The 25,066-nt window shown below is 42.9% G+C and overlaps 1 protein-coding gene across 1 annotated transcript in view; it reads right to left on the bottom strand.

Moving 5' to 3' along the window:
• Positions 1 to 1,255: 1,255 nt before the first annotated feature.
• Positions 1,256 to 25,066, bottom strand: part of KIZ (kizuna centrosomal protein) — a 143,640-nt gene continuing 119,829 nt past the window's right edge. The window contains exons 10-13 of the mRNA XM_049650105.1: positions 17,076 to 17,180; positions 14,067 to 14,163; positions 3,833 to 3,876; positions 1,256 to 1,405 (exon numbers count right to left, since the gene is read on the bottom strand). Of these exons, the coding sequence (XP_049506062.1) occupies positions 1,302 to 1,405; positions 3,833 to 3,876; positions 14,067 to 14,163; positions 17,076 to 17,180 (350 nt within the window). The 3' untranslated portion in view covers positions 1,256 to 1,301. The remainder of the gene's footprint in view (positions 1,406 to 3,832; positions 3,877 to 14,066; positions 14,164 to 17,075; positions 17,181 to 25,066) is intronic.

Below are 25,066 nucleotides of genomic sequence, written 5' to 3'. Positions count from 1 at the left end.
ATCACCCAAATGTTCATGTTTACTGCTGGATTTTTGTGTGTGGAATAATTTTAGATTTATAGAAAAGTTGCAAAGATAATACAGAGTTCTTGTTACATCCCTCTGATCTTACCTTACCACAGTACATTTGTAAAAACCAAGAAAACAACACTAGTATAATTACTATCAACTAAACTCCAAACTTAATTTGGGTTTCCCTAAACTTTCCATTAATGTCCTTTCTTGGTTCGAGGATCCAACCTAGGATCCCACATTGCATTTAGTTGTCATGTGTCCTTTAGTTTGTGACTGTTTTTGTACATTTTCTCTGGAGCAATGTCGATTCAGAACTTTTGCTCATTTTTAAATTAAGTTTGTTGTATTTTTATTGAATTATAAAAATTCTTTATATATTCTGGATACAAGTCCCTTTTTAGATATATGATTTGAAAATATTTTCTCCCATTCTTTTCACTTTCCTGATGGTGTCCTTTGCAGCAAAATGTTTTAATTTGGGTGAAGTCCAATGTATCTATTTTTCTCAGTTAAGGGCTTTTGGTGTCATATCCAAGAAACCATTGCCTAATTCAAGGTCAGAAAGATTTACACAATGCTTACTTCTGAGAGTTTTATAGTTTAGCTCTTACACTTAGGTCCTTGATGCATTTTGAGTTAATTTTGTATACAGTGTGAGGTAGGGATCTAACTTCATTCATCTGCAGTTCTTTGGCTCTTCAGTTGTCCCAGCACCATTTGTTGAAAAGATCACTCCTTCCCCATTGAATGGCTTGGCACCTTTGTCAAAAATTAAGTGACCATACACATGAGGATTTATTTCTGGATTATCAGTTCTAGATTATATATAAATTGATATTTCACTGATCTGTATGTCTATGCCAGTCCCATACAGTCTCAATTACTACAGCTTTCATTTGTTTGTTTGTTTATTTCAGCTTTTAAGTAAGTTTCAAAATTGGGAAGTGTGAGTACTCCAACTTTGTTTCCTTTTTCAAGGTTGTTTTAGCTATTCTGGGTCCCTTGGATTTCCATATGAATTTTAGGACCAGCTTGTCAATTTCTACAAAGAAAGCAACTTACATTTTGATGGGCATTGCATATCACTTTGTTTTTTGATAACACTTCAAATGAATATGCTAGTTTATGTTTATGCCATGGAATTTCACTCCAGTAGCAATATGGTCCCAAGTGCTCCTATTAAACAATTAGGAAGCTTTAAAAGACATGCTTGTTTAGGACATCACATACAAACACAGGGTTTTAGGTTATTTAATGACTTTATGTCCAATGGTTGTTACTGCTTATTAGTCATAAAAATCACCAAAGTCATCGGCAGATGTGTTATGGTTTCTAGGGCGTAAAGCAGCTTCAATTTCTGAGTTACTGTCGTCAGATTCATCCCAAAAGGCTGGAAGAGAAAAAAAGACAGCTATTTAACATCTCTCCACTCTGATAAGCTTGGCTTCATCAGTAGACTGGTTCCAGGGGACTGGAAGCACTGGCCTGCAAAAGGCCTACTAGGGACACTGAGGGCTGAACCTGACCAGGTGCATCTGGACGCATGTCCATACTGCACAAATTTGCACATCTCAGTGTGTTCTATGGAAACACTGCAGAATATTTCCTTCCCCTTTTGTTGTGCTCAGCTCTTTACTGCAGGATGGGGATTTTAAATCAGGATTAACACAGAAGCAGGGTTAGCCAGGTATTTCACCAGGCCTGAGACCACCTCAGCTTAGCTGCTCTTGCACTTTGATCCCCCCTTCTATACTTCACAAGGAAGACATGGTGGAAGAACAGGAGGCCTTGGGTGCACATGGTTTACTTGGGCGGTGATCCTGGGAATGATGGGAGGGGCTGGAATAGTGACACAGGAAGAGAGGAACCCAGCAGAGGGTGTGTTAATGAGGGGGGCTGGCAGTGGACAAGGCGGCTCAGGCCTGCAGGGCACTCTCTGAGAAACTCAGAACTCTCCTCGAATTGTCCCAACAAAGAGTAAGGCAGTGGGGTTATTTATTGACCAACTTCCATTTCTCATTGGTTGAAGGTTATTCTCATTCTCCACCAGGGCATCAACTCCCGGGTACTCTGGGCTGCCCCATTGGGGCTGGGCATGCGCCTGCAGCCAGAGAAAGCCCTTAGGCAGATGCACAGCTGCCTGTGGTGGAAGGCCACAGCGTGCCCACGAACTGCACTGTGATCTCCAGCGTGGTCGGACAGGATGTGGTGGGACACGGTCTGCTATACGGACAATCCCCATGACCACCGCTATCTCCACGGCACTACCTGCCATTCTGTGATGACTTCTTACACACAACCCCATTTCATCCTTGTACCAACCTGGGAAGGTAAGTGTTAATGTCTCCATTTACTGAGCAAATGGGCTGAGAGAGGTTAAGTAACTGGCCCCAATCACAGAATTAGCGGGTGTTGAAGCCAGGAGTCCCACCCAGGTTGTCGGACTTATACCCACGCTCTCGACCACAACCTACTGGGACGGGGGTCTAAGCAGACAGGAATAGAACAAGCCCAAGCTCTGCATAGGTATATCCTGCATAGGATATACCACAGTGTTAGCATGGAAGGTGGGGCTGAAAGGCAAATAGGAGCTCATGGTGCTAAAGAAAAGGGGGGGAAACAGCATGGGCAAAGGCACAGAAGTACAAGCGTGGTATACAGGCATACCCCATTTTCCTGTGCTTTGCAGAGACTGTGTTTTTTTTTATAACTGAAGGTCTATGGCAACCCTACACAAGGCAAATCTATTGGTGCCATTTTTTCAACAGCATTTGTTCACCTTGTGTCTCTGTGTCACATTTTGGTACTTCTCTCATTATTCCAATTATTATTATTTCCATTATTATATTTCCTACAGTGATCTGTGATCAGTAATTATGACTCACTGAAAGCTCAGATGATGGCTAGCATCTTTTAGCAATAAGGTGTTTTTTAATTATTTTTAAAGTATTTTAAGTTAATTTAATGTTAATTAACACTTTTTTAGACATAATGAATGCCGTTGTACACTTAAGAGACTACAGTACAGTGTAAACACAACTTTTACAGGCACTGAGAAACCAAAAAATTTATTTGGCTTTATTACGGTGGTCTGGAATGGAACCTGCAGTATCTCTGAGGTACATCTATATTTGGAAAAAGCTGACTGTGACTAGATCCACAGAGGACAAGATCTTGGTAGGGACTGAGCTGGAAAGTAGGGATGTGGCCAGACCACAAAGGGAGAAAGTTGTGGACTCTATCCTGCACGTAGCAGGAGGCATTAGCAATTTTTAACCAGGAAGGTAAGAAGGTTACATGAGATTTTAGATGCTGGTGGCCAGGTGGAGGACAATGGGGAGTGGGAGAGGGGCCACATGGGAGGAAACCAGTTAGTGTCTACTGTAAGAGCCCTGTCATGTCATGAGCAGTGGGTACTCTCAGGGCATTAGCCATGAGGATGGGGACAGAGTCAAAAACCATTTCACAGGTAGAATATACCAGTGTTGTCAATCAATTGGATGTTGATTGACATCAACATTGACATTGCTGGGATACCCTGCAAATTCATACTTGCAAGTTAGAATGCTATGCCACCGTGGCCCATGGCACGCCATATATTGTCAGCTCATAGCCCTGTCATTGAAGAATGGTTCCTCGATAGCCCTCCAATCCCCTCAGAGACCATAATCACCCTGGGGAGAGCCACAGGGCGCCCAGTGATCGCACACACGCTTCACAGTCCTTACAGGAGGGTGCAGGAAACAAGAAACATGTCACAAAACAACTCTGGGTTAAAACACAAGATGAAAATCTAGCCTCCAGTGATTTCTCTTACCTTTAGACTCTAAATTGGTAGTTAGTTTCTTTTCATTTTCATGCCTGAAAAATAAAGAAATAGCCTGAGTCTTGCAAAAAAAATGACAATCAGACTGATATTTTTACAATGAGCACAATAGCAAAGAAGTACTGCACTGAAAGGCCAGAAATTTTACACTTCTCCCTGAGTCTTAAGAGCAAGAAGAAAATGTCAGGCGGTGCCTGGGGGGCTCAGTCAGTTGAGCTTCTGACTTGTGATCTCGGCTCAGGTCATGATCTCTTGGTTCGTGGGATAGAGCCCCGCACCGGGGTTGTGCTGACAGCATGGAGCCTGCTTGGGATTCTCTCTCTGCTCCTTCCCTGCTCTCTCTCTCAAAATAAATAAATAGAACACTTAAAAAAAAGAAGAAGATGTCAGGACCTCGGTGGCCAGAGGTACTTGCTGATGCTTTGGTGGGTGGGTCCCTATTGCGACAGCATCACCAGTATCCCTGAGTGCATTCTCTGCTGGCCCTGCAGACACCGGGTCATAGTGTGCCCTGCGGGCATCCCTTGCAGCGCAGGACAATGAGCACATGGTGAGGTAGAGGATCCACTTCCCTTCAATAGCCTTCCCAAAACATGTCCAGACAAAGCTTTGGCACTTTTAGACAAGCTAAAAGTGAAATACCCGAAGTAGAGAATCCAAGATAGAATACAAGGAGAAGCTGGCGGGGAAGATAAGATCCTCATCTCCATCAAGCCAGTGATACCAATCCTTAACGGCTTGACAAGGGAGTCCAAGATAAACTCTCAGTCTGCTTAATTAAAAACACTAACTCAAGACAGAGAAAAACGTAAGTATCCTGGACACCGAGGTGTAGGTTTCTGGGTATCACATACACAAAGATGCTAGTGTCTATGGCATCTAATACCTAGCAACCTGTTCTTGCCAAGGTATTTGTTGGGATTTACATTTATATATTATTGCATTAAAACAGATTCCAGTCTCTTAGAGGAGAAGAATGTCAAGAAAAGACAGACCCCAATGTGTATGGTCACTGCTCATGGCCAGGACCCTGGTCCTCTTAACATAGGAAACCCTGTGAACTTATCTTCTCCCTCCTTTGTGTCAAGTCTGGCTAACCTATGGCTTAAAAATCTGCTGTTTTCCATAGCTGCCATACTTGTTTTTTTTTTTTCCTGTAAAATAAGCTCCATTTAGGTATCATTTTCTAGGCTCAATATCTGTCAATGCTTCCTTTAAACTTGGTGCCTGTTTCATTATCTGTCATGACCAACTAGTGGCCCACAGCTGTTTCTCCATGAAGAGTGGATGGTCCTATGAAAGGGCCCAGCACTAACCATCAGTCATGGAGGCTGCAGGTAAGGTGGCCACTGACCATATGAATCCATCTTTCATAAAGTACTAGTGTATACACACACACACACACACACACACACACACACACACACACACACTAAATGCAACTGTGGGTTGTATGTCTATTATTTACCTACCTCTCATTTCATGAGGACTAGTCTAGATGCTGGAGGCAGAGGTGGGTTAGAACAGTGCTGGTGGGGGCCAGAGAGTCTCCGGCTGTAGTCCAGGTAATAAGAGCAACAGCGGGGAGAGGGGTAGAGCACTGAGGGCTGGGAGAACAGGGAGCAAAGGGTGGGTGATGGGTGGCTGCAGGACCCCTGAGGAAGCAGGGCATCTCCTGGACTCTGCTTTGAAAGCCAGAGAGGATCGCACAGGCCAGTAAAGGGGTGGGGGGATGCAGTGGGATGTGGTAGCAGGGAGCTCTTGTTAAGAGCAAGGACACAATGGCAGATAAGCACCGGCCAGATCCCCGTGGCCCCAGCCACTTCTCTGAGCTCCAGAAACATGGCCTGTGCTCATGTGCTAGTTCTACTTGGCCGCCTCCCAAGCACCTTGTGGGCAACATGCTCATCCATGACTAAATTCACAATCTCCCCACTGTGATTCTCTTCTCCTGCCAGGCCAGGTCCCTCCTGTTTCAGTCAAGGGCACTCGGATCCTCTGCTCCCTCCCCAACCCTTTCCACTCCTAGGCCCTCCTGCACCCAGTCAGCTCCGATGTGTAAATCAATAGACGGGGCTGTATTACAATTCAATCCTTGCTCTTCCCTCCACACTGCCACAACCTGGCCAACTACACCAGCACCTCTTGCCTGGACCTTCGTAACAGCCCCTAACTGGTGATGCCACACACACCCTGTCCCCTACAGTCCATCTTCCACTCAGCAGCAAGAATGAACTTCTCACTCCACTTCCTTGCTAAAGCTCCTTAAAGCCTTCCCATTGTTTTTTGATGAACTCCCTAAATCGTGAACAGCACTTCAAAGGCTGATCCCCAGACTTGGTTGGGTCCTTCTACTGCAGCCTCACTTCCCCTACTGCTCCCCCACCCACCACTGATTCCTCACCCAAGTTGCTGTTTTACACTCATTTGTGTAACTAATGCATGTGTGATCACTTCTGCTATAGACTATGAGCTCTGTGAGGGAAGCGATGGCACCTGCTTCAGCTCCCCTGGGTAACCCAGGGCTTTGCGCTTGGTGATTATGTGCAGAATGAAAAGATGAAGCTCACCAAGAGCAGGGCCCTGCTTAAAGACACTCGACCTAGTTGCTGGCACATTATTTGACTTTCATGTTTCTACTTCTGTGACTTCAGAATCAGGTTAAGTTTCTTACCGGAATCGTGCAAGAAATCTGCAGAACTAAATGCATGTACGTCACCCACTGAGAAAGGTGGACACTGCTTCCAGGTGTCTCCTACTCCATCCCCATGCACTAGGGGCAATTATGTTTCCCTTTGGGAAGCCAGCTCTGCCCACCAATGTGACACCCCAATTCAAAGCTGACCTAGAGTCACATGCAATTCTTAGGGTCAACGGTTCTTTCTAAGTCACACCTAATGTGTAAAGCTAAGACAAGGCCAACGGGCATAGTGGGAGAACTTTCCCTGGAATACTGGATATAGTCAACTTGAGCTACTATAATAAATAAGATGAGGAACACATTCACTCTGGCAAAGTATAAGAAATGGAAGAGTTAGTCTTATAGGCCATGGGATTGGGTCACACATACTTGGAGTCTGACTGCTTCGTCTTCCCTAAGAGCACGAAAGTAACATTTTCATCTTGTAAAACAGAGGTTGGCAAAGGTTTGCTGTAAAGAGCCAGAGGGTAAATGGTTCAGCTGTTGTGGGCTATATGGTTGTAGGACAACTCACCTTTGTGGCTGTAGCATGGAAACAAGCCATGAACACGATAGGTGGGGCTGTATTGTAATTCAACCTCACTTATAGGCACTAAAATTTGAATTTCATAGAACTTCCAGGTCAGGTGTCATGCAACATCATTCTTCTTTGGATTTCCTCCAACCATTTAAAAATGTAAAAACCTGGGTGGCTCGTTGGTTAAGCGTCTGACTCTTGATTTCAGTCCAGGTCATGATCTCATGGTTGTGAGATCGAGCCCTGTGTTGGGTTCCATGCTGAGTGTGGAGCCTGCTTAAGATTCTCCTTCTCCCTCTTCTTTGCTTCCCCTCATCCCCCAAAAATGTAAAACCCGCTCTTAGCTCGAAGGTGTACAAAAGCAGGCAGAGGCCAAGACTTGGCCCTGGGGCCACAGTGCACCGAGCCGGTTGAAGAGGTGACACTGCCATACTTACAGCACACCAAAGGGTCTGCCTGTCCCCTGCATGGTCTTTCATGGGTAACTCTTAGAATCCAAGATGGCAGACTTGATTTTTTTTCCCCAGAAGGTTACAATTAGATTGGAGGTCCTACTTCAAAACAAACCATTTTCAGGTAAAACACCACAGACAATGGATTAAATTAAAATGTGACCATGTTCTGCTGGCCTCATCATAATGGGACAATGACCTCTGCAGAATTTCCCAGCAGGTTAGGTATTTTTTTCCCCATAGCTGTACAATAAATACCACATACCCATGAAGGGGATGCTTAATTTACCTTTTGCCATATTGGCTTTATCACATATCTTCCCTCTGTCTACCCATCAAGCCATCTCATTTTTTGATGCTTTTCAGTAATTGTTTATGAATTCCCCTGCTATTGATAAACCAGATTAGGACAACTCTAATCAAAGTCACTTTTGTTCTCATCCTTGCTAAACTTAAGAAGTCAAGGTTGGTCAGGGCCTTAACAGTTTTTATTCGAAGAGCAGCACCTGGCACCCACGTGCACAATCCACAATCGTGGTGAAACAAGGTATCACTGAAATTATGTGTGTCAACTATTCATGTTATATGAGCAAAAGGCTAATGTAGCTAGGAATACTTAGTTAACACAGTCAACATAAATACAAAATTAGATGGCAAGGCCTACTGTAAGCATGAAGTTTTGCTTTGTGGAACTGGCAAGTAGAGACAAAATGAGAAGTGGAAAACCTATGAGCTTCTAAGAAACCCATTATTAAATTATAGCAGAGCACTTATAGATTATCCAGCGCTTTCACTGTATGGGTGGTGGGGCCCAGAGAGGCTGTGAAGGCTGTGCTTCAAGACACACAGAACTGTCAGATGGGGGTGGGGGCAGACGAGGACAGAGCCCCCCAGCACATGGATGCTTCCCAAATGCAAACACCTGTCTCACCTCGTGAGATGTGGTCAAACAGCAGGGTGGAGAGAACCTGGGTTGGGGCAGCCGGTCCCTGTCCCAGTGCAGGACTGCTGATGGGAGACAGTGTCAGCTCTGGGGCCAGACAGCCTCTACTCCCTTGATGCTCTACTCTGCTCCCTGTGTGGCCCTGGGCAAGCTCCCTACCTCTCTGAGCACCCGTTTTCTGTCTGCAAAATGGGGGAAGTAGGCCTTCGTTGCAGTGTTCTGGTAAGTATAGAGAGAATCCTGCTTGACAGCCTGGCTACGGCAGGTGTGGGGGACTGGTGCTGCTCACTGTCACAGCATTCGGGTGCACAAAGGCATGTGCTTGGTTTGGTGATGGCAGTCATGGGTTCTAAGTGAAGGTGACAAGTACTCTGGCACAGTGGCCAAGGAAAGGGAAAATGTGGGGACAGAGAGAAAGGAAACAGGCCTGAGATGCATGAAGTCTCCTCCTTAAGGAGCCTGGTGGGCAGGAGCACTTGGGACGGGGAGGACACAGGGAAATGGCCTCTGCCAGGCCTTGCACAAGCAGGTCGGCAGAGCAATGGTTTGTTCATTCATCCATTCCCTTACTCATTCACTGTCTCATAGGTCACACTACACATCAGCTCTATGCTGGGCCCGCAGCAACAAACAACACCCATTTGATCTCTGTCTTTGGGCCTCTCATGCTCCAGTGGGGAGACAGATACCAAAATAACTGTGACACAAGCCAAAAAGGGCAACTGTGGGGTAAGCTGAGAACTGACAGCAGCAGAATTAGGGGGTAACGTGCAGGCCCCTAGCACATACCAAGAGCCCATGTCAAGTTCAGGGCCAAGAGCCAGATATCCTTTTACCAATAGACAGGACAGCAGTTAGGTGAGGACCCCAGTAATGCACTGTATGAGGGTGCATGCCCAGTGTGTTTCCTGGAAGCCAAATGCAGGGTGCATGATTGGAGAGGGTGCAATCGAGGTTGACTGCAGGAGTCTCCTTTGGGAAATGTGTGTGTGCCCTCCCTCTCCTATACACTCATGCAGAGACCTTTGTGGAATGCATGATTTCCTGCAGCTTGGGTACGTGATGCCACCCAGAGGTGAGGGCATCTAAGACAAATGCTTGAGTGAATGTGGAGCTATACACAGAGGTTCACTTACTCAGCAAGTCCAACAGTTATTGAGCACTGGTAATCAGAAAAGCCCTCCAAGCCCACAGTGAGGAGCTCACAGTGAGGGGAAGGTACCTGCAAATGGCTACAATCCCTATGCTACAGATGATGGTAGAAATAGCCATGGGGCCACAGGAGGGGTGTCTTGTATGACCAGATCCTTTGCTTAGGAGACTTTTAGAAGGTTAATAGTTAAGCCCTGACAATCTAGTAGGCATCAGCCAGGTGAAAGTGTGGGGCAGAAGCATTCCAGCAAAAGAGCAGGAATAGAAGCTGGGGCTCATGACATAGCTGGTTGTATGAGGGCATGACATGAGGCTGTCAAGTGGGCACAGGGACATGGGGGAGCAGGCTGGAAGGCGCTGCAGACTGTAGGCCATGCAGTGCTTGAGGGGGGTATGGGTAACAGAAGCCCTTGAGAGACTCACAGCAGCAGAGGTGCAACAGTCAGGCTAGGATTTCAGACACTCATTCTTGGCCCTGTGGGAGGAGGAATCTGGAAAACAGCAGACCTGGGGGATGTCCTAATATTAGTAACACAATGATTCTCAACCTCATGGTCAATACTGTGTTGAAGGAAATAAGTATCCACAGCCTGTCAACAAACTACCCAAGTTATTGTGACCTTGAGGTCATGTCAGTGGAGTCTGGCAATGAGACTCTGAGGGTCCTGCCAAGAGCAGGGGTCTATGGGATGGGAGCTACTAGTGGGAAGTGTCCTTCCTGTTCTAGGGTCTTACTATATAAGACTGAAAATATTAACTAATGAGAAGATGTGGTCTCTAGACTCCAAATTCTGTAATTTTTAATGATTTTGACTGCTAGCTAAAATCGGTATTAAAATGTCTCAAATAGAATCTTCAGCTACAATTTTGCTCAAGAGACATATATTTCTGAAAAATAGAAGGCATAAAATTATTCAGGAAGGAAAAGAACCCCATGAGTATGCCAACAAATCTCTGTAAATTCTAATTTTAAGGGCTGACCAAAGGCTGAGACAGTTTTAATTTGACAAAGTCCGAGCGCCCCCTGATGGTTAGCCAGGGACCCTGCAGCAGAAGCCTTTTTTCTTTTTTTTTTTTTTTTAAACTGCCTGGGGTCAATTTGCTAACTCCTTCCCTTCGGCTAATCTAGCAAGTTACTGTTCTTTCAGGCTCTGTGTAGAAAAAAATAAAGTAGGTGGGTCTATGAGGAGAACACTAGGATATTTAGGCAGCTGCTTATTCAGTAGGATTTAAGGCGATTGCAGATTTGCTAAGCCAGAGACGGAGAACGGGTGCTTTAATAAAACCTAAAGGACTTCCAGGAATACCTGATTTTTATTTCACTGGTATTGATTCCGTGCAATCTTTGTATTCTCCCAAGGGAAAATGGCCCAGTGACCAGGCAAGGAGAGAGACACGGCATCAGCTGCGGCCAGGCGCCCTCCGCTGGCCACTCTGGTGGTTGCAGGGTGGACACAAAATGCCACCCACAGCGGCCCTGCCAGGGTGCCATGGCTGGGTGACTTCTGCTACCTTTCCCCCAGGCAATTATGTTGCAAGCACACATCCTTTTCTTCGGTAAAATGTTATCTCGATCCAGACGGTAAACTGAAGTTACATGGCAGGCTGTTAAAATATACTCTCCATTGAATAAATGGATCCGGGAGCGTGAAAACCGCTTCCTGGGGAAGGTAAAGCGAGACAATGTTTGCAGAGGAGAGGAAGCTCTGGCATGCACCCCTGAACAAAAGGGAACAAGTGGTCTTTACTTGGAGAACGGCTTCCTATTAGGACTCACTCCTTCGTACATTATGCCTTTCATCCCCACTCAACCACAAAATGATTTTGCTGAAGCAAATACAATGGTAGAAAAAGATTTACACTGAAAGAATCTTTAATAATAAACTGTTGCCGATCTGCCTACTTGCCCGTGATTTATAATACAATAAACATCGGATTCTATTACGGCTCATGCACTGAAGCTGCTGCTCGGAAAAACGGAATATGAAAGCACCCGGATCCCACCATCACAATGAAATGAGCATGGATAAATGTGCTAAGAGTATCTCTTTGCATCTTTTATAGCTGGTGTGTATTAATCTGTAACGCTTATTAAGAAAGTCATTGCTATGCAAAGCAGCACCCAATCCCTTTCTCTGGCTTTTCAACAGAGTGCACTGTTTAGCCAATAGGACGGACCCTCTGGCCCTCATTCTGCATTCATCACAGGCAACATTTGCACAATGTATCTCTCAAAGGCGGCTGAAAAGAAGGCCTTAATACTCATGTAAACAACTGCAAACCAATTACTTAATGAATCAGGCCCACACATAATGAGGTGCAGACAAAGAGCTATAAATGCATTTTTGCACCCAAGCCGCTGCTTTAAAGTAAAATCCCTCAGCTGTAGTTTGGGCTTAACTAGCACATCATAATTATTGTCTCTAGGACATCAGAAGAAGCCATTTTTTTTTTTTTTTTTTTTGTCCCCGGGGGGTTTTTTTTTTTTTTTTTTTTTGAGGTTGCTCATCAGCTCACTGACAAAATAGAGCAAAGAAGAATTTTTAAAAGTGCTACAGCAGCACTGCACTGTTATGTTTATTCTCAAGTACTGGGTTTCGAGACCACTTGTAAAAGCAATAAAGCACGAGGAGTGACTGCAGTAAGTGGGATCCTTAAATGTAAGCCTCTAAGAAATTTCAGTGAATCCAGGCACAAACAGCAAAACCAGAGCTCTCCAAAGCCCAGGGTGGTGTATTAACAACACCAAACCCAGCAAAAGAACTAAACCGTAACAAACAGCACGCCAAACCCACACACTCAATGCCCAGACCTTTTTCATCACTGGATTATTATCAAGTGTCTAGAACCAAATGTTCCTTGAAGACCTTTTTTTTTTTTTTTCTTAAAGAGGGTTATGAGATTACTCATGATTTATTTAGAAAATTAATTTCATGCAGGAGCAATAGTAACACAAGGTCCCTGCCTCAAAATGGATGGGGAAGAAAGTATGAATTTAGTTTAGTGAAATATAGACACAAGACATGAAATTACCAGGCCGAGAAAACATTCTTTGGGTCTAGCTGCTTTCTGAATGTATTTTAACATTGCCTGAAGAGTATATACATATAAAGACAAGTTCAAGAAGAAATGGGTTTTTTAATGCCTCTAAAATATAATGGAGATGACCATTTCCAACGATCTTTTAACAACTACAGGATGTGTTAGTGAGCCAGATGGTAACAGTGAGTGCTGACACCTACCTGTAGAACTTACTGTCTTTTAAAATACCCTTTAAAAGACCTAGAACTTGAATTTACAGGATAATCAAAAATATATAACACTTGAACATTCTTCCCGTCCCATAATTCATTTCCTCCCACTTCTTTCAAAACCAAGGATGAAAACCCAGGTATTAAACATGCTAATTTTTGGTAACTACATGAGTAGTTTTCTAAAACTGAACTTGTCGGGTTTCGAAAAGCAACAACCTAATTTTAGAAAATCCATCTCATTTTAAGATATTCCAGTCCTAAAAATAGTATAATGTTTTTCAAAATATAAGTGAAAATAGGATTTTTTTTTGATTTAAAAAATACTACATTTCCGGATCAAATCACTTTATATTATGGGATACTGGATATGATGTTAGAAATGTAAAGTTTCTGTTTTAAAATTTTGTCAGGGCAAGTTAATTCTAATGTAATGTAAGCATCTAAAAGACACCTTTTTAATGAGAAATGTTATTAGAAAAGGAAATTTGTGCAGTTTTAAACAATATGCAGCCAAAGCCTAAAAGGCAGGTATTTCCTCAGACAATTGCTTTGATTCCCATCTATATATTTTTTCCGACCCAATGCCATCGCATGGCTAGTATTTTATGTCGATGACAAATCCAGCACACAACTCACCAACTCACTTACATTGCTTGAAAAACTTATAAGAGGTGCTGGGGTTCAGCAAATGTTGGATACATCTTGTTCTTTATGGACAATAAGCAAGGAAGTATCAGAAAAGGGAAGAATAATCTTGCCCAAATGCCTGGTGAAAAAGAGGAATACAGAAAAAAATACCCAGCAATTGCCAGTATATATATCAGCCGTCTCAGAAAGCAGAAACGGGCCACTTTATTTCTTTTAAGGCCCGATGTTTTCTCTCTGCCCTTTTCCGACACCCTCCATTGTGTGGTCTCTAAGCAGCCCTACTGCGAGCAGCTGTAGACGCTAATTTGTGGTTCACTGAGGTGTCAATTGAGTCTTAAACCAACGAAACAACAGCTGCAAAACAATAGTTGGCTCTCTGGCACAAATATTTTCAAAGGTAGACTGGAGTTTCAACTGTTATTTTAGATAAACAAAAAACCAAACCATAACCTTCCCTCAAGTCACACAACAAAATAATATGCAGCCAGAGTTGCATTCATTACGGAGTGACAGTTCTCATCTTGTGACCGCTGTTCAGAAAGGCTTTCACGACTTTACCTTGACAAAGGACTTCCTTCGCTCGATGAAAAACTAGCCTCCGAGGCGATTTTGTTAGTTGTCTTTGTCTTGAGTATACCGCTGCCAATGTTCAAACCTGTGATAAGCACAAACGTGGAGAGTGAGTGCTGGCCGCCACGCAGCAGAGAAATGCACTGAATGAAGAAGCAGCCTCACAATAACTTTGGTGAAACAAACGTCGACGGGGGAAGATGCTGTCCAAGCCACAGAAGGCAAAGGAGCTTCTGAGGCAAGGAACAACATGTTGGCAGAATACTGAAAGGAAGTGTGTGTGCGTGTGGGTGGGTGGAGGGGCTTCCTGTGACATGCAGAAGCCACAAAAACGAAAAAACAAAATCATTCAAAGACCTCAATTTTAAATGACCAAGTCACATGTCTGCGCATATGGGTCTCTCCTATGACACTAAATGCTGATAATTTACCTTGTTGTAACACATGGGCAGTGAGAAATCACCAAAATGATGGGTGCTGGGAACCAGGTCTCAGAACAGAAATCACTGACATCCCAGGATGACAGATACCCCTCTGCCAAATCCTCTCTCTTCCATCTTGTGGGGAAGAATGAAACTCCACTGAAAGCCATCAAGGCCACTCTTTAATCAGCCTGAAAAGGTTGATGGGGAAGATGACAATCCACCTTTTCTCTGGAGCAGGGGAACCAGACCATGCCCATGGTACATCCAGCTTGCAGGGCAACCCTCACCTCATCTCCTGGGTGCCCTTGGATGTCAGCTACCAGTCTGATTCTCAACTGGTGGTCACTGGGGTCATGGATAGAGAGTGCATGGGCATCGCTGGGAAAGGCACTGGCAGAGTTTCTGACCTGTAACCTGCCTGTCTCACAGAACCTCTGCAGCCAAGTGATCCCCTTAATGAGGTGTCCATGTTTGCCCAAAGAGAGTCCCCCATGCTTAACAAGACAAGGTCTTCTCAGACATGAACATGAAGGCACAAGGTTTAAGTGGCTTGCCTTAAGTGGTCCAGAGACACAGCATAAGACCTATGAGCAGAAGTTAATTGAAACCTGAATTTCTTCAACAGTTAGATGAACTCTTGAGTTCAGGGTCCACAGCGCTACGGCTACCTGTAACAACGCTGTGAGGTCTAATACGGGTACGTGGCTTCCATTTCCCTTCACTGTCCCATCCCACTTCCTGCTTTTCTTTGGAGCTCAGAGAAGTCCCTAGGCTCAGAGTAAGCATGAAAGTGAAAAGGTAGCCGTGACCAAAGGTAAAATAAATACAAGAAGCAATGTCTAACTACAGTGACAGCCAGGACCATCAGAAGCACCTCTGTGAGCCCAGTGTTAGAAAATATGGAATCTTGCAAAGCATATAGTATAATTGTGAGGGTAGGTGAGGAAATTGGATCTAGGGCTGCTTGACTTGATACAACCTATCACTTCACTTATGAATAGATTAAGAAATGAATATATTAATTATTACTATCTTAACAGTACCAAACTGTTTAATATACATCCAAGGGACTATAACTTATGTCAAACTTACTTATCCTTTGAACCTGTCCATGGAACTATCATGAATATACTTAGCAGAAACAGACTTGTGGAGTCCCCTTCCAAATGTGTGTCTGCTAACAGGCTGTACTGTTCTGAGAGAGACATCACTGTCTTGGGGCCTCATTTGTAAAATAAGGGGTTGGATAAATACTTTCTAAGATCCCTCTGGACTCTAATACTGTGACTCAAATGTGAAGAAGGTGATGAAAAGCACAGTTGCAGGTTCACAGTACTGTATCTTTCCATCCGGGTAAAGGCCCTGCATTATACAGCAAGGTCTCATGTTTGTGGAGTTCAAATAATAACCACCATTCTCCTAAGGGATTTTCTCTAACAGGCACTGTGCTGGTATTTAACCTGCAAAGACTCACTGAATCCTCAAAATAGCCAAAATAACTGAATTTTACAGTAACCGATTCTAATACTAATATTATCTAGGAAATAGCTCTCCAAAGACAGCTAAGTCTGATACACCGTAAGTATGTCCCTCAAAAGAAAGGTCTGTCTCATGAGACAACTGGGCAACTTGGATATGGACTGGAAATTACATGATATTAAAAAATCACTATTCATTCTGTTAGATGAAATTATGACACTGTGGTTTATGTGAAAATAAGGTCAATTAAAGTATACTTTAATGCATTTACTTTCATGAAGAGAGCTGAGGTGACTCCAACTAAAAAAAAAGGTACAATAAGATAAAAACTGCTGAAAATAATAAAAATACAATAACACAATATATGAAAACAAAGAAAGTTACAGTTGAAGGAACTACATTTAAACTTAAAATTTAGCTTTACTGGGATTTGCAGTATTTTTATTTAAAGAACCAACATTCTAAGGAGGGAAGGTAGCCCAGCCTGATGCTCCCACTGATGATTAATAAACTGGGAGGGGGCGCCTGGGTGGCTCAGTCGGTTAAACATTCGACTCTGGAAATTGGCTCATGTCATGATCTCATGGTTCGTGAGTTTTGAGCCCCACATCAGGCTCTGTGCTGACAGTGTGGAGCCTGCTTGGAATTCTCTCTCTCTCCCTCTCTCTGCCCCTCCCCTCCTCAAAGTAAATAAATAAACTTAAAAAAAAAATGAGAGAGAGAGAGAGAGAGAGAGAGAGAGAGAGAGAGAGAGAGAGAGAGAAACTGGGAGATATTGGGAAAAGAAGGAGTTTGGGGTGTTTCCAGTGGTACTTAGTGACAAGTTACTATCATGACATACCAGGTAGAATCCAAGGGACTGTTTGGGCCATTGCCATGCTGGGGGCCTGTACATATCCAGGAGGGAAGACTTCCAAACTGTTGTTTGTTAAGAACTGAAAAAGTATTGGCTTATTCTGACCTGATGGCAGCTTATTACAAAGCAAACTCCAGAAACCTTCAGAGGGTGACCACCCTTGCTTGAACCAGGCACTGGCTGCCCTCCTAGGTCCCCTGGATCCTCACTTTGAGCACTGAATATGCCCTTGCTTACCTGACAGTTGTATTACAGAAACATCCGCTTTTTGGAATCTGTCTTCAGTGTGATTTATATTATCCTGAAGGGTAGACTGCTTCAGCAACTGGTAGGCTTTTGTTTCTACAGATTAAAAAGAAAGACACAGATAACTGCAAATTCACATGCAAAAGAATAAATTTGGACCCTTGCCTGCCTTACACCATACACAAAAATCAATTCAAAATGGATTACAGACTTAAACATAAGACCTAAGACTGTTAAATCCCTGGAAGAAAACATAGCAGAAAACTTTTAGGACATTGGAGTTGGCAATGATTTCTTGGATGACACCAGAAACATAGTCAAGAAAATTAAAAATGGACAAGTGGGACTCTAACAAACAAAACTTTTGCATGTCAAAGGAAAAAATGAACAGAGTGAAAAGGCAACCTACAGAATGGGAGAACATAACTGAAGTAATATATTTGATAAGTGATTAATATCCAGAATATATACGGAACTTCTACAACTTGGCAACAACAACAACACAACAATGACAACAACAACAACAACAACACAAATGACCCAGTGAAAATGTGGGGAAAGAACTTGAACAGACATTTCTCCAAAGAAGGTATACAAAAAGCCAAGAAAAGATGCTCAAAAATCACTAATCATTAGGGAAATGGAAACCAAAACCACAATGAGGTAATCAGGTCTGACCCATCAGGATGGCTATTATCAAAAGAACAGAAAATAACAAGCGTTGGCAAGGATGCAGAGATGTTGGAATCCTGTGCACTACTGTTGGGAATGCAAAATGGTGCCACCATCATGGAAAACAGTGTAGAGATTCCTCAACACATAAATAGAACTACCATATGATTCAGCAATCCTACTTCTGAGTATATATCCAAAGGAATTGAAAGCAGGATGTGGAAGAGATACCGGCACATCTGTGTTCACTGCAGCATTATTCGTAACAGCCAAGAAGTAGAAGGAGCCCAAATATTCATCAACAGATGATACACAAATGTAGCATATACCTACAGTTGAATATTAAGCAGCCTTTAAAAAGAAGGAAATCCTGACACCTGCTACAACATAGATGAACCTTGAGGGTATGACGTTAAGTGAAATAAGCAGTCACCAGGAGATAAATACCATATGATTCTGCTCATATGAAGTATTGAAAGGAGTCAAAATGATAAAAACAGAAAGTGGAAAGGCGGTCACTGAGGGCAGGGGTGAAGGGGAAATCAGTGTTTAGTGGGTAGAGTATTTCAGTTTTGCAAGATGAAAAAGCTCCAGAGATCTGCTGCACAACAATGCGAATGTATTCAACACTATTGAACTGTACACTTAAAAATGGTTAAGATGGTAAACTTCATGTTATGCATTTTTATTCACAGTTAAGAAAAAAAAAGGAGAATGACCAAACATCGCAATTGGTCCATGACAATTCAAGTTTGTGCCTGTTGTCCCAGTATAACTATTAATAGAATCCCCTTTTGTTACCAAATGTTTCCTTATTTAGATGGTGACTTATGTGGTCACCCAAACCAAACACAGTGTATTGGCATAGTCTGGCTACTGACTCAAGAAAAAAAAAAAACTGTGAGGAAGAGTAGAACACTGATGGGATAGTTGATGATACTGATACATTATTATTAACTGTTTTAATTGTGGGGAAAAAAGACACATAAATACAGAAAATTCTACTGCCCAGAGAGGTTTCTTAAATTCCTCCTGTGATGATACTTTAAAATGCATGCAGATTATTTTCTTGAACTGTCACTTTTTGACAAACAAAATTCTGAAGACAAACAAAAAACAATTTAGTTGAACCCAGGTTTCAAAACTCGAAGATAAGTTGTATGAGTTTATCTGAAGTGGCCAAATTCCAGTCATTATTTTGAGTTGGTCTGTGGGTAGTCTCAACATCATAGTAAAATGGTTTCTCTCCTCTTTGGGCCTTGCAGAAGCCACTAGAGGAATGAATCTCAAGAGACAGAACTGATTTCCTTGGTTTCCTGGTCCCTCCAGAGCACTCCTCACCCTGGAGTGAAGGGGGACCAGAGGAGAGGCTGGGTGGGGACAGGAAAGTCAGGAAGACTAGCAGCCACAGGATGAGCTCCAAGGCCCGCAGCTGAGAAAATCGAATCTGGGCTCATCGTGCGGACAGAGTGTTTGCAGGGAGCAAAGCCAGGCACCCCTGAGGGATCAGCAGCAGCACAGACCTGGCTCAGGTCCACTTGACTGAGGTTCCCACAGGGCTTCTCATCGTGTCTGCTGTGAGTTAATGTGGGGATGACTGTTGGGAACAACGACAAATAAAAAGAACCCGAGTGACACAACCTTCTGTATCCCCTCAAGTCTCAAGGATACCTGAATGAAACTGATAGCACAAACATAACAAAACAACATCCATGGCTGTACCTTCAACGTGGCCACAAAATAAAAGGATTCCTGCTGTCAGCACTGGGGGCTGGCAATCAGCTGCATCCCTGTGTTTGCTGGCTCCATTTAAGAACTTAACCATGAGGCCCTTCTTACTGGATTAAAACTACCATCACACTGAAGAAGAAGAATATAACTTCTCTTGCCCTACTGAGAATCAAGATAAAAATAAGTATTGAAAATGAGCAACATATTTTGGAATGTTAAATGATATATAATTAAAAATATGTACAGATCAAGGACTCTTAACTCTGAAAATAACAAATTCTAAGGCAACATTTTTTTTTAACACTGCTGGATTGTGAACACACTGGAACCAGATTTAGTACAGAAAACACCAGAGGCAGTGGATGCAGAATGGGAAAGTATTGTTTTGTGTGATGCGTGTGATGCGTGTGTGTGTGTGTGTGTGTGTGTGTGTGTGTGTGCATGCATGCGTGTGTGAGCTGCCCTGGGACAGAAAGTGTTTTTTGCTATAGGTTAGTCTCATTGTCCTAGGATGGCTTCAATAGGATGGCATCATAATACTCTCTAATTAAAATCATCACGTCCATATTACTCCAGACTTGTAAGGTTATTTTGGAAGAGGGGAGGTATTAGTAAAATCAAAGACAGAGCATCTGGATTCTAAGTAGGTAAAGAATCATTGTAAAGGAGGTGAAAATGCACAGTTTTGTTTTTACTATATAAAAACTTTCCAGCCTTTAGGATACGAGTCCAGAGCATAATGACCGTATGCTATTTCTGCATTCAATTACATTTATTTGGTCAAGGAAGAGATAGCAAAGCCAGACATTTAACAACAACAACAGAACACAAAGATTTTGTTTCCTGGCATCTGGAAACTTGAAGTGGGGTTTTCTTTCAGCTGCTGTCTTAAGTGAATCATTTCACCCCAATGAGCTGGCTCTCCTGCTCCTCAGAAACCAGGAAAATGTGTACCTTTTATTTTCAGCTTGAAAAATGGCAAGCTAGTAGTTGAGAGGTAATTTCAGATTTGGGGGGATTAAATGTGTGGTCCAAATATTAGTGCTGATATTGTTACTGGTCCGAGTCTAGCAAGGGAGAAATGTAAAGAAGTGGGTTCATGCTTAGCAGTAAGGGGCCATTTTACTACTCTGGAAAGATAAACCATTTCCACGTTCTGTGTACTTTCTATTCTGGTTTCCTTCCCTTCTTCTTCTTTTTAAAATTTGGGGTGTAGTTGGCATACAACATTATGTTAGTTTCAGGTGTACCACTTAATGATCTGATAGTGTATATATTGTAAAATGATTATCACAATAAGTCCAGTTACCGTCCATCACCTTACACAGTTACACTTTGTTTTTTCTTGTGATGAGGACTTTTAAGATCTACCTTTCCTTCCTTCTTGAGGGACTTGGGCTCTGTGCTTTCAACTTTACAACAGTATTGGAGAGAGATAGCTCATCTCTCCTGTTCTTTTCAAGCAGAACCCAACCCCCTTCCCAAACACAAATCCTTGTTGGTATTTGATCCTTAAACCTCCTGTGGCCCTTCTCTGAGCAGGGTCATCGAAGCTCGCCTGGAAAACTTTTATCTTAGATGTAGCTGCCCTGAACTGAGTGATAGAGGGAGGGTTGGCAAAATCAAGCTGGGGGCTGCTGGGCACATCGCCTGCCCCATCCCCATGTGTGATTCTTCTAATGGTTTCATGGCAAAGTGAAGCTTAAAAGGTAAAAGGATTAAATGCATTCACTTGGAGGAATAAACACCAGAGACACCAAAACAGCTGGAGGCATTGGAGCAGCCAGGCGCGTGCTGCTGGCTATCAGGAAGTCTGTGTTGGGGATCAGACACTCAGAGCTGGGAGTCACTTTCCCATGGCATGTTCACATCCTTATTTTAGCCATTAGAGCTGCAACACACAACATATGAAGGGCTGGGAGTGGACTCGAAGGCAATTTGGTGAAAAAAATAATTAGGGGAGGTTGAAGGCTACAGAGCCTGTAAAGAAAGAGGGGAAGAAGGGCTCAAGTCCATAGATACTGCATACAGACTGGACAGGGTGGGACCATAAACGCAGACACTTACTGGGGCCGAGCAGGTACCATACAGAAGTAACTCTGGCGTAATGGGAACAGTGGGCAGGGGAGCGCTGTAGCAGGGCTGGAGCCCTATCCACAGGGGACAGCTATTCTCTGGTGACAGTCAATTGCTGCCAGTTGGGAGAGTGGGCCAGACTTCTTGCCAGACTTCTGGCAAAATTAAAAAAAATGTTTTTAATGTTTACTCATTTTTGAGAGACAGAGACAGAGTGAGTGGGTGGTGGAGGGGCAAAGAGAGAGAGAGAGAGAGACAGAGAGAGAGAGAGAGAGAGAGAGAGAGAGAGAGAGAGAGAAAGAATCTGAAGCAGGCTCCAGGCTCTGAGCTGTCAGCACAGAGCCTCACTTGGGGCTCAAACCCATGAACCGCAAGATCGTGACCTGAGCTGAAGTCAGACGCTCAACTGACTGAGCCACCCAGGCATCCCTGGACTTGTCTTTTTTAAAAAATAAAACACTGCACGTGTCAAACAGAGAATACCTGTAACCTCAAAACTGAAAGGCAGTGAACAATTTTTTCTTCACTGTGTAAGCACAAGAACCCTTAGAGAAAAACTTCAGCCAAGGGATACAAGTTTGATGTTAGGAAAAGCTTTTTTAGCTGAAAGTTGATTGGAACATATTATCAAGGGGGGCTGCAACAGCTGTATGGAGATTTTTAATGAGCCATCTTTGGAGGCAAGACTCTAGTTTTTGCTAGGGGTGCTCCAACAATTCAGACATCCTCTTGGAGTGGTTTAGAAGGTGAGTATATCAACTTTATAAAGCAAAAGAGCAAAAGTTACTGGCATGAGGTTTGTGGCAACTAAGGCCCAGGCATTCCTGGAAGGAAGGGAAATAAAGGATCAGGCTGTTAAAAGTTGCACTGTGTTGCCCAGCAAATTCATAGTTACTTAATGAATGAATGAAAAACAAAGAACAAAAAGTAACAAATGTAGAGGTTCCAGTTAGCTGGCTTAAACAAGGTAGGGGCAAAGTTCATATGGTTCCAAGGGATAAGACTTTAGTTTTCCCAACTGCAAGTAAACTTTAAATCTGCAAATTGGAGGCCTGGGTGGCCCCTTAAGTCTTCACTTTCCAGCCTGTGACTTAGAACTCCAGAAAAATGTTTCTTCCCATTGGTAATGTCAGACTCTCAGGAAATTATTGAGTAGTGCAAACAGTTTGATAAATGTTTCTAAAGAATAGATTTGAATGTTCTGGCGTACACAGAAACAAATACACATGTGTCCTCAAGCTTTCCTTTCTGGGTCTCTCAGTCAAGCATCCATTGTATACTCAAATCTGTGTCAAGATTTAGTTTAAAAAGTAGAAAATAGTGGAGGTTTAAAACATAAAACATGGCAAGAGGTCCCAGGGGGTTAAAATCTATCCTTGGTGATTAATTCCAGAGCAGTGACACAAGATAAATATATTTTTTCCTACTTTGTTACATATGCTGGCCAAACCCAATCATGTCTTCCTGCAAAGTGGTGAGGGATCACTGAGACTGTGTTTTTCTTTTGACATGCATTTTGTGTCTAGAAAATGGAACAGCAAGGGAAAGAAAGAGAAAACATGCTGAATAAAGGGAGGTAGGAGATGATGTTGGTGAGAAAAGGAGAAAGAAAAAGCTTCAACTTCTTATGGGTCGTTCTCTTTTATATGCTAATGTACACCTGCTAAAATACTTCTAAATCTACAAATAAAAAGAAAATATCTGATGAACAAGTGCTTTTAACAACCCGTTACAAGAGCCAGATAAATGTGGGGTTCACCAGCCTCGAAGGGGTGTCTCCGAGGCAGAGAGTCCGCCCAGGGCTTTCGCAGAAATCCCCCATGAAGAAAGGGAAGAGCTGGGCCCGGAAAAGGAATAACAAAGAGGGATGCAAACAATACTATCACTCCGGCTAGAAAAAACGACCTTGAACTGACAAGAACTGGGCATCTTCGAGTACAGAAGGATAATTACTATTCCCATCTGAAGTGTGCAGTAATTTTAAAATGAAATTTGAAAAGTACTTTCCATCTGCTGAGTTTCCCACTGCTATTACTCACATATTCCTACACCCATGCAATTTTCTCCCCGCCCTGTGCTAGATATGTGGCTGATGCAGCAAACCCAGTCATCTTTGCAAAAGAAAATAAAAATTGGGGGATGCATTTCTAAAATTAATTCTGAAGATAAAGATTATCGCTTAAAATTCAGAATTATTCGTCTAAGTGTAATCTGCTCAAATGAATATGAGAGACTATGAGGATATGGGTGCTTCCATGATCTGAAAATACAGAATACTCATTATATTTAGGATTTTTAAAGTTAAAGGCCGTAAGTCTATGTGAAGGTGAGACATACAAGGTTGGATCCATAACTACAATCGCTTTTCATGTCTAGATTTTCTGCCATTAACCTCACTCCATCAGTTGTCCTGGGCTGGTAAACCATCGCCAGGGAGAAGGCTGATGCATACAGAAGAGAAGAAACGCTGGATTCAGCTGACTTGCCTGGAGCTGCTTCAGGAAATAAGTATTTACATCACATTCTTAAATTCTATGGAGCAATTCAACAATTACACCTGAAAATAAATGGCAGGCTTGAAACTGCCCGTTAATGAATGTTCCAAAACCGAACTGAAACACTTCTGCTGGTATTACTTCCCATGTAAACTGACAGCTCTAGTGCCTGCCACTTAACACTGCTCAGTCCAGGGAGGTGAGTTTTCAACTCTGAAAGTCATAGAAGCTTTAACTTTTCAAAGACGGCACAATCTGATGAGGAAGCTGTATTTTATTGGCACTATTTGTTTTTCAAAACAGTATTTTTAGTGGCTTTGCAGGCAATGATTTATATGAGAAGAATCAGAAATAAAGACAGTACTATTATTATTTCATCATTTATAGTAGGACCAAGAATAATTGCTGTATAAAGATGATCTGGATGCTAGAAACATAAAATACACAGAAAACCCCTCCTCATCCAGTGTAGTGAGTTGAAAAGTATCTCTCCCCAAATTTATGTCCACCCAGAACCTCACAATGTGGTCTTCATTGGAAACAGGTTCTTTGCAGATGTAATTAGCAATGGACCTTATGATGAAATCATCCTGGATTTATGTTGGCCTTAAATCCAATGACTGGGGTCTTGGTAGGAAGAGGAACAAACAGAGACAGAGAGAAGTCAGTATGAACATGGGGCAGAGACTGGACTGATACTGCCACATGTCAGGAGCCATCAGCAGCTGGAGCAGCCATGGAAGATTCTCCCCTGAAGCCTTCAGAAGAGCACAGCCCCCCTGACACTTTGATTTTAGACTTCCAGCATCCAGAACTGTGAGATAATACAGTTCTGTTGGCTTAGGTTTGTGGTACATTGTTATAGCACTCCTGGGAAAATAATACACTCCCTGTTCCCCAGTTTTATTGAAATATCTAAAGCCCAATCTCTCTTCTTTCTCTTTCTTCACTTGAGTCTCTTGTGTAAAATGGCAGTGTTTCACCACCTGACTTGCAAGGGCTCTCTCA

This window comes from Panthera uncia (genome assembly GCF_023721935.1).
Source record: "Panthera uncia isolate 11264 chromosome A3 unlocalized genomic scaffold, Puncia_PCG_1.0 HiC_scaffold_11, whole genome shotgun sequence".
NCBI lineage: Eukaryota > Metazoa > Chordata > Mammalia > Carnivora > Felidae > Panthera > Panthera uncia.
This window is presented reverse-complemented; position numbering and strand designations above follow the sequence as displayed.